The 10,226-nt window shown below is 37.7% G+C and overlaps 1 protein-coding gene across 2 annotated transcripts; it reads right to left on the bottom strand.

Annotated features, from left to right (window-relative positions):
- Positions 1-4,538, bottom strand: LOC104779900 (acyltransferase-like protein At3g26840, chloroplastic). 2 transcript variants are annotated; one of them, XM_010504325.2, is made up of 14 exons: positions 3,687-4,538; positions 3,171-3,222; positions 3,004-3,059; positions 2,764-2,922; positions 2,585-2,679; positions 2,057-2,176; positions 1,855-1,976; positions 1,661-1,769; positions 1,443-1,559; positions 987-1,358; positions 785-898; positions 577-662; positions 385-494; positions 1-318 (listed from the first exon to the last, which is right to left on the bottom strand). In XM_010504325.2, exons 1-14 carry the CDS (start codon positions 4,063-4,065, stop codon positions 128-130), a joined length of 2,082 nt encoding a protein of 693 aa, XP_010502627.1. In that variant the 5' UTR covers positions 4,066-4,538; the 3' UTR covers positions 1-127. The 2 variants fall into 2 exon arrangements, with proteins under 2 accessions (XP_010502627.1, XP_010502628.1); XM_010504326.2 differs by having other exon boundaries at positions 2,057-2,119; positions 2,540-2,679; positions 3,687-4,537.

Below are 10,226 nucleotides of genomic sequence, written 5' to 3'. Positions count from 1 at the left end.
TTGAGGAAGTGGAGTTTAGTATTCAGAGTTCAGTGTTTAATCCTAAAACCTCTAAATATCATATGATTAGATGTGTACAACATATAAAGAACCACATCGTAATTTAAAAAAATATAAAAGAGAGATTTTAGAGATGAAACGTAGGAATTTCAGAAGCCCAACCATGTGTTGCTTGATACAACATCCTTGGCAACAAGTGTCTGTAAGGATCACTCTCTCTTTTCATTTTTAAATATGCAACGCATTGTTCGACCTCAGACTTGACTTGCAAGTAAAGCTCGTGCGCCTTCTCTTTGTCTTTCAGCTCTTTTTCCTTACCTGCCATTATGACTATTGAGGTTAGTGATTTGAAGTAGAGAGCATACACTCTGATGAAATGTGTACCTGCTGTTTCTATTGGTTTGCCGAAGTAAAAGTAGAACCGCCCTGGAATCTTAGGTATAATTCCTGGTAAATAGATATCTTGGTTCCCCAATTCGCTCTCGTCACCTTCCCTGACGTTCAAAATCAATGTTCATATGAGTATTACTTGAAGGATTATGAGAACAATCTATAAATAGTGCGTAATGAAACAACCTTATGTTGCCAGCGATATTTGTTGCCATTTCCATTAAATCCTTCAATATTGGAATTTTCCTTTGATCATTGGAATCCAGGACAATCTGAGATATAGAGTAGAGCATATGTAGAATTATATCATTTTAGATACAGAGACACTGCTTCTGCCTCTTGACAACGATTAAACATGAAGGAAGCAGAACAGAACAGAGAGGATAAAGCTTACTTCGCAGATGTCATCTACTCCAACAACACCAAAAGGGACGATTTTTGCTCCAAACTTAGATGCAACTCTCACAAACTCGGATCGTTCTGGCCAAAACAGCTTGTATTCTTCACCCTGCATTTATTCTTTACATGTAAGCCTCTAAAATAAAAATCTCCAAGAATGCGGAAACCGTGAAAAAGTTTACAAACTTTACGATCACCTTTCTATGAAATGCTTCACGGACACCTCCAGGATACAAAAGCACATGAGCCTTTTCACGCAACAGTTTGTAGATACTGAAATTAGAGACTGGAACTCCACCCATCATCTTGTATTTGTCAAACATCTTCATGTCGACTAACGAGTCTTGGAGATTTAAAAAGAACATGGGATGTGCCAAACCCCGCAGGTGAATGTTTCTCTCTTTCATGAGTTGTGTTACCATTGGAATCAAGTCAAACCCCAATAGCATGTGATAACCAACGTATAGAACAGGTCCTTCTGATGGTAATCCTTCGAGGCTCCTTACAATTGTTCCGTCTTTAAGAGTCGACAGCATTACAGGGGAAGTACTAGCCACTACCAATCTGCACTACAGAATTTATCATTCGGTATCCACAATAAATTTTTACTTGATAGTCTGATATGTCACAAAGCAATTAGTGAGGCATTTTACTTGTTGTTTTAACTCATATGTGGTAGGCATAATGTAATCCGTAATATGATCATGAGACTTCCCACGGCGATAAAAAGAAGTACACTTAATGATCGTTACCAGATCTACGCCATCCTCCTAATATGAGATGTAAAAGAGATTGTTGAAGCGTTTGTGTTGGTTACAAATATGTATCAATGCATATTTCTTCTATTTTTGGATGAAGAGAGATCACTAACCAAAAGGGGAAACTGTCCATTGTCATCAAGCTTACGGACAATACATTTTGGCAACGTGCGTGAGTATATGTCAATGTCTTCCTCATTCAGTAGCCATTGATCGCGTCCACTGCAATAGTCAACAACCACATATTCACGAACACTTACAAGTAAAAGATATTCAGAAATTTATGAAACAGAGAAACTTATTGGACCTCATAAGTATGAGTGTTTCCGCTCTGACTGAGTATATGTGACAATTCACAGAAGCAATAGCAGACTTGAGCATTTCCAGCTTCCAAAGCAGTGTGTCCTTAGGCAACATCCTACCAAGAGTCTGCAAATACAATTTGAACTCTAGAATTGAAATTGAATTGTGTAGTCGGTAATCATAAGTTTCTAAGAAGGAATACTTACAGGAAGATTAGTTGAAACAGCAAGGATATCTCTTAGCATCCCTCCACCCACTCCGCCCATTTGCTGGCCAAAAAAATTATTTGACAATGCGTCTAAATTGTTTGAATATGTAACTTGAAACTCAATTAGTTGGTTAACTTATGATTCAAGACAGTGTTATGAGCCTGAACCTTTGCCGTAGATCTAGTAATCGGACCCGTTGTAAGTTGCCTTAAGTAGCTTAGAAAACAAAGAACGTAATAGCTTAGCTTCCTTTAACCCAAGCCTCTTGCTAGAGAATTAGGTTAATGCTGGAAAATATCTTTATTCATGTTTGAGTCCCCTTTTTATAAAGACCCTTACAACCGACTCTAACTGCTAATTAAGTAAAATTGCCAAAACCATAATTGAATCTAAAAAGGAAATAGAAGTAAGTCGGCAAAAGAAGCTTCTCAAGTCTTCTTGTTCCTTCTATGATACTTAATCCCATAGCGTGTATTAGACAGTTAGACAGAATGAGAAGAGAATAAAAGTGGTACCTTGCTTAACATTGAAGATATCTTCCAATAGTGTTGGAATACCATCTGGTAAAGCATTAAGCATTCCCGATAGAGGCTGCGAAATGAAGTTGTTAACATGTGTGGCTGCAACAAACAATGTCTATGATGAGCAAATATTTGTGACATTCACCGACTAGTAAAGAATCCAACAGACAGAGAGCTTTGTACCTGGATTAACCAAGATCAGAGAAAGATCAATATCGGGATTCCTGGCTGCAACATCTAAAGCAAGACATGCTCCAATAGATTCTCCAACTAAGTATATAGGTCTGTTTGGGAACCGATGGTGCTGTGACTTAACAGTCTTCTCAATAAGCTTTACCAAGTCTGAATACAAAAAGTATTTAGTTCCAAGTAACTGTATTCTTTGTCAGTTAACCATTTTTTTGTAGTGCGAGAAAAATGTACCTTCAGCAGGAGTACGATCGCTGACTGGAATGTGTAGGCACCATATATCAAAAACCCTACTCAAAACAACAAGATCAAAAATGAAGAACCCTTACATGTCAATATTTCAAAAACTCTATCTACACTTGAAGTTCTTGGACAAACAGAAATAATGTGAAAATACGCACTCCCCGAGTTTCTTGTGATGGCGAATGAGCCCTAGTCCAGTCCCATCGATCCCTGCAGGTTATACAATACATCCTCAGTTGTTTAAAAAAAAAAAAAGAAAAAACAGGAAACAAAAAGTAAAAAAAAAAAGTAAAAAAAAAAAGGAAACAAAAAGTAACGTTTTAAAGATCGTAGATCCGTAGAAACTATCACAATTTATTTAACCAAAGAAATTTATCATATCTCTCTAAAGATCCATTCATATTATTATATTTTTTTAATTGGCTTTAAGAATCATTTTACTTGCAATTCAAAAACCAGTTAACAATGAGTTGGAGAAACCATGTAAATATATTGTGTCAACTTCCAATATATTAAGAATAAGACTTATTAATCCGTAGGCCCTTTTGCAAGCTCACCTCGGATTAAACTCAAGACTCCAAGTGGCAGGTCACTTACGTCTATGAGACACGGATCCTCAACCACGACACGCGGGTTGGCATGAATTCAAAATCGGAAGGAGAAAGAGGACAAACCTGGTATAAAGAGGAGGAGAGGAGAGCCTTGACCTTGAGCGCCACACTCCAACGGAGAGAACCAACGAGGTTGACCTCCTCCATCTCCCACGAAACCTCTCGCTTCCTCCAAAAAATCCGACAAGCTCTTCCTCAAATCAGGACGGGCCGCCTCCACTTTGGAATACGGATTCTCGACCACCTTCCCCACCGTGGCTTCGTTTTCATCATTATTCTTCCGCCTCCGTTGAACACCACTAGAAGGCGGAGGAGTCGTGGATGTTACTGATTTGACCGAAGTGAGTCGATGCTTCAGGGATGAGGTCCGTTGTTGTCGTAGGTTTGATGAGGATGAGACGGAACAGAGACCCAAGGTCGAGCGAGGTACCGTGATTGCCATTTGTGAGAAGCTCTATAGAGAATTTTAGCCGTTTCCTATTTAGCTTATACTCAGAAATGTGACAAAACTATTCCAAATAACGAGCCAAGAACAAAACTTCAGTATTTCCTTTCTTGCGAAAAAACAAAACATTATTCGACATGTCACATGCGTAATCTCATGTGGTCCTTGGAGTATCGTTTAAGAGTCAATATACAGTAATCGGTTAATAATTGGATTAAGAAAAATAAATAGGGGATAGAGGAAACGACTGGAAAACGAAAAATACAAATCCACCAGACCTCACTGAAGAAATGGGTGGATGTGTATATATATAATTATTATTAGGAGTGTTTAATTAAGCTGGTACAATGTGTTTTTGGTTAAGCTTAATAGAATAGATTTCCGGTTTAGATTAGTTCCGGTTTATTGTAAATTATTGTATATAGATCAACATTGTAAAGTTTGTTAGATGAATTAATGAGAAAATCATTTCACAAAATCTCTTTGCTCATGAACTCTATTATGGTATCAAAGCAATTCTTCCACAATTTTCTGTGATTTCATCATCTTCTTCGTCAAATTCTCCATAATCTCACCGACGAAAACGTTCTATCATCATCGATTCATCTTCTGCATCGTTGATTTTGGCGAAAATGGTGAAAAGAGGAGGAAAATTGAGGAATCAGAGTGAAACACCTGAGATAAATGCATCTGCAGTAAGGATCACTCGTGGATCACTCGTGCTTGAAGATCCAGAGGTGGAATTGGTGAAACAACAACGTAATCTCAAATCGGAAGGATATGGAACTCACGGATCTGCGTCGAAGTCATCGGAAGCTTTCGACAGTCCGTTAAGTCTTCAATCGTCCGATCACCCAGGTTTGATGATTGTTGCTCATGCTCTTGATGGAACGAATTACAATAGCTGGTCGATAGCGATGAGGATTAGTCTAGATGCTAAGAACAAACTTAGTTTTATTGATGGATCCTTACCTAGGCCATGTGAAAGTGATTACGATTTCAAGATCTGGAGTAGATGCAATAGTATGGTGAAGTCATGGATTCTTAAAGTTGTGAGCAAAGAAATCTATGATAGCATCTTATACTATCAAGATGCAGCAGAAATGTTGGATGATTTGTTCACGAGATTTAAAGTGAACAATCTACCAAAAAGGTATCAACTCAACAAGCTGTAATGACTCTGAGACAAGGTCAACTTGATTTGTCAAGCTACTTCACTAAGAAGAAGACTCTGTGGGAACAGCTAGCCAACACTAAGTCTAGAAATGTGAAGAGGTGCGATTGTGATCATGTCAAGGAGTTGCTTGAAGAAGCTGATACGAGTCATGTGATACAATTCCTCATGGGATTGAATGATGAATTCAATAGTATCAGAAGTCAGATACTGAACATGAAGCCTAAACCAGGATTGAATGAGATTTATAACATGTTGGATCAAGATGAGAGTCAAAGGTTGGTGGGAGTTTCTTCTAGGCCAAAGCCGCCTCCTACTGCTTTCAAGTCTCAAGCTGTGATTCCGGATCAAAACTCAATTCTGATGGCTCGAGGAAACTTTCAAAAGCCAAAATGTTCTCATTGTTCTCGAGTTGGTCACACTGCGGACAAGTGTTACATTCACGGATATCCGCCTGGTCATCCAAGAGCTAAGAAGAACAATTACGTTGGAAGCACATTTGGCGAGTACTGGTCAGATTAAGGATCAGAAGGATCAAGTGGGGACAGAGGTGCATGGAGAAATGTCGAATGATCAGCTCCAACAGATGATTTCTTACCTTAATGCCAAGCTTCAATCTCCCAGTATCACTTCATGCCCTGACAAAGCTATAGCCTCGACTTTGAACTTTGTACCTTCTATCTCACAGATATCTGGTACTTTCCTATCTTTATATGATTTCACTTTTTATGACATGTTGACATCTTCTATACCTCATGAAACAGAGTTGCTTTTAGAGCTTGGGTCATTGATTCAGGAGCTAGTCACCATGTTACTCATGAAAGAAAACTTTATATAGAGTACCAAGCCTTAGATAGAACTTTTGTTAGATTACCAAATGGTCAAACAGTTAAAATAGAGGGAACTGGTTATATTCAACTTACTGATGCTTTGTGTCTTTATAATGTGTTACATATTCCTGAATGTAAAATTAACTTGCTAAGTGTTAGTGTTATCACTAAATCTTTGAAGTCTAAAGTGAGTTTTACTTCTGATGAATGTATGATACAAGATCTTACTCATGACCTAATGATTGGGAACGGTAGTCAAGTCGCAAATTTATATGTCTTGAACTTGGATAAGTCTCTTGTTAATGTGTCTTGCTCTGCTTTTCCTGGTAAGTCTGTCTGTTCTACTTCAAACGATAATTCTGAAATGTGGCATAAAAGGTTAGGACATCCATCGTTTGCTAAGATAGAGTTTCTCTGTGATGTTTTACTGTTATCTAAATCGAATGTCAATAAAGCTAAAGTTCATTGTCGTATTTGTCATTTGTCGAAACAAAAACATTTACCTTTCAAATCATTAAATCATATAAGTGAAAAGCTTTTGAATTGGTTCACATTGACACTTGGGGTCCTCTATTAATTATAAAGAAACAAATTTATTGATAATATATATGATTGACCTGAATGATGATGAAATGCTTACAGTATTATTGTCTACCTGTTGATGTCCAAATCGGATCACAATTAAATTATATTAAATTATAGTGTCTAAGGAAAAAGTATTAAAAGTTCATTTTACAAATATAAGGGAGGGGTGGGGTTATTGCTTCGAGAATTAAATAAAATTTTAATGACTTTAAAAGTTATGTAAAATATGTTGTTATTTAATTAAAACTTTTAAAAACTCTCTTGTTATTAGTTGTTGGTTTATAAAAAAATTATCTAAAGTCTTTATAAATCTAGTGTTATTGGATTAAGAGTTTTATCAAGTCATTAAAATTTTATGTTATTCAAGTAAAACAAAAAAAATCTTTGGATTGTTAATAAATTCAACTATTATGTTATTGGTTTAGGATTCTATACTATTTTCTTCATAAAAAAATCATGTAAACACTCTCATCATAGTCCATGACTTTTTGTTTTTTGTTTTTGTAGAATATGAAGAAATAATGAACGTAGGTCCGAGCTTGGGAGGCGGAGAAGAAGAGTCACCCTTTGACAACATCGCAAATTCCTAATCATCTTCCATCATATTTCCACCCATCTCAACCAAACTCAAATACCTAGCAAAAAAAAAAAGACAGAGTTACAATTATTTAGATCGAAGGTCTAACCTTTAGCAACGATCACAAGCTAAAATACCAAAACAGAGCAAAACAGAACCAGAAAAATTAACAGACCAAGAGAGGGCAAATCGAGTTTAGAAAGATAGAGAAGACCCGTCACGTATCCATGACCCGTCCCATCCGATTCCTTCACCACAACCACCGAGGAGCAAGATAAATGAACCATCACGTCCAATTCCTTCCTTCACCACCACCACCGAGCAAGATCAATGAACCGTCACGTCTGAATCCTCCACCACCACCAAGAAAGAACCATGGCCCGTCACGTTAGATTCCTCCACCACCACCGAGAAAGAACTATGAACCGTCACATATGATTTCTCTGTCACGTATGATTCTTCCACCACCACCATCATCATCTCGTTAAGCTCATCAAACCACGAGTGCATTATTTCGTAATTATTTAATTAGGCTGAGATTACAATAATTATTTAACTACTCCAACGACGTGGATGTACTATAGTTGATGAGTTTTCTCAAATTGCAAATTCACTAATTCGTAACATATTCACTAATTGGTAAGATCTTAATCTGTGAAAAAACCTGCAATATATATACTGGCCCTGTTCGTTTGCTTGTCGCTGGATCAGTGACATCGATCAGCGACCAGCGACAGATTCCACCGACAACATATGTTGTTCGTTTGCCTGTCGCTAGCAACTATAGCGACTGTAGCTAGAAACTGTCGTTGAGTTGTTCGTTTGCATGTCGCTGCGACTAATTACTATATATCTATATTTTTAAAATTAATAAAAGTTAATTTTGATAACTTATATTTTTATTTAAAAATTTAAATTACATATACCCATGAAAATAAATTAAACACATATTTACATATTTTTAAATAATTAATTTGAATTTTATTTTTTAATTTATTCATTTTAATATTGTTAAATTTAATTTGTTTATAACTGATTTTTTTAGAATTTTATTTAAATATATTCAAATTAATTTGTTATTTTATTTAGTTAGATTTAATTTAATTTTAATAACTATATGTAGTTATATTTTTATTTAATTAACTTTAATTTTATTCAGATTTAATTTATCAATTTTTATTTCTTTTTATTTTTTTTGGTCGTTATGTTGTTCGTTTGCCTGTTGCTGGATCTAGCGACTAGTTTCAGCGACTGATCGATGAAAATTTTAGCGACTAAAAATTATGGTCGCTGATTGCTGGTGATTGGTTGGTAAACTAGCGACAGGCAAACAAACAACTTTCTGTCGCTGTTGCTGGTTTATGTCGCTGGCGAAAAGGAAATTAACAGACCCACTATAATAATGAAAAAACTTCTAATAATAAAACAATATCTTTTGACAAAAGCGTTGAGTAAACAAAAGAATATTGTGTATGATTTTTTGAGAAAGTTTGAAAGTAGTCCCCAAAAGTAGTCCCACCCCTTTAGTTCATAGTTTCGTGCGGAGAGCTTGAATTTTGTCATATTCTACATGTGAATGTTGGCTCGTCCCATGGTTATCCTGGAAAGTTCGAGTGGCTCTAGCTACCCCTTACATCGATGACCTACCCATCCCTTTTTGTCATTGGGGTCGGTCGACTCTTAATTCTATACCTCCTTCGTGCGAGTCTCCGCCTATCAGACAAATATCGGGCAATCAAAAGGTCGCGAGTGGGGTTCCCCGGTTCTCAAGGTAAAACGGTCCAATCGTCGCATGTGGTTATCCCTAGCACATGAGATTCGGCAACCCAAACGTCGCGAATTTTTGAATCAGTAATCATGACGCTTCGGGGATCCATCCTCTCTATAAGCACCCCCCTTTTCTCTTCTCATATATTTTATTTCACCTCTCTTTCGCAGGGTATTTTTCTTTCGTCCTCTTTTTTATTGTCAGCCTTAGGTTTTTTTTTTGTGTTCTCTTCACGGCTTTTTCTAAATCTGCCTTGTCTAATTCTTCGGTTGCTAGCCACCTTCGTCGTGTTACCTACTTTGATTCCGACGGATCGACTGGATCCAGCTTTGTCTTTCAAGATCTCTGACGAAACCCATTCGAGATACCTCGGGCTCGTCTCCCTCGGTTGAACTGTCATCGAAGGTTGAGTTCCAGCACCGTTTGACTCCTGACACGGCTGTTTCTGGCTCGTCCGTCTTTGTTTCAAAAAAATTTCTTTGATTCACGAGCCGTTGGACGATCTTGACATTCCGACGAATCAAATAGTTAGACGAGGTTCTCTACCTGTCATCGCAATCCCTCCAGGAGCCAAGGGACATATTCTCTCCTATGTCCTTAGAACCAATTCCAAGCTGGACTAGCCTACCAATGCAGTCAGGATTGGGAAACTGTCCTTCCAACCTGACATCACGATCCCTGCCTAGAAGAACAGATAGTTGGACGCGCCGCCGAGGTTCATTTGTCTTTCTAAAAAGTTCTTTACCGACTAAGAACTTACTTTTCCCCTGCCCTCCTTTTTGATGAGATACTTTGCCAGGAGGCAAGCGGCCATTTCCCAATTTACTCCAGTAACCTTTCGTAACGCGGTTGGTCTCTCAATTCTGGCCGAGACGGGAGGTGTCAAACTTAGCTGTGATTACTTCGAGGAGCTTACGTGACTAAATCCTGCTAACAAAAAGTGGAATACTACATGGGGTCGGCGATGAAGCCACCACTCATCGAAGGGGCGAAAGGGAAAACTTATAACTGGGGGAAGTCTTATTTTTTTCTGAAAGCCGCTCAGGGGGTTTTCGAGGATCCTACGATAGCCGAACTTGTTCCACCCTCCTTTTTCTCTACTCTGGATTTTTTCCTAATCTTCTCCATATTCTTCTTCTTTCTCGCAGTTGCTATCCCAAGGTGCCTTCATTGCTATCCCCCTTTTTCTAAAGCAGAGATCAAAGCCATCAAGTCGGTGAGTCC

The sequence above is a fragment of the Camelina sativa genome, chromosome 4 (assembly GCF_000633955.1).
Source record: "Camelina sativa cultivar DH55 chromosome 4, Cs, whole genome shotgun sequence".
Classification (NCBI taxonomy): Eukaryota; Viridiplantae; Streptophyta; class Magnoliopsida; order Brassicales; family Brassicaceae; genus Camelina; species Camelina sativa.
The sequence above is the reverse complement of the archived record's forward strand: the minus strand, read 5'-3'. Positions and strand labels throughout refer to the sequence as shown.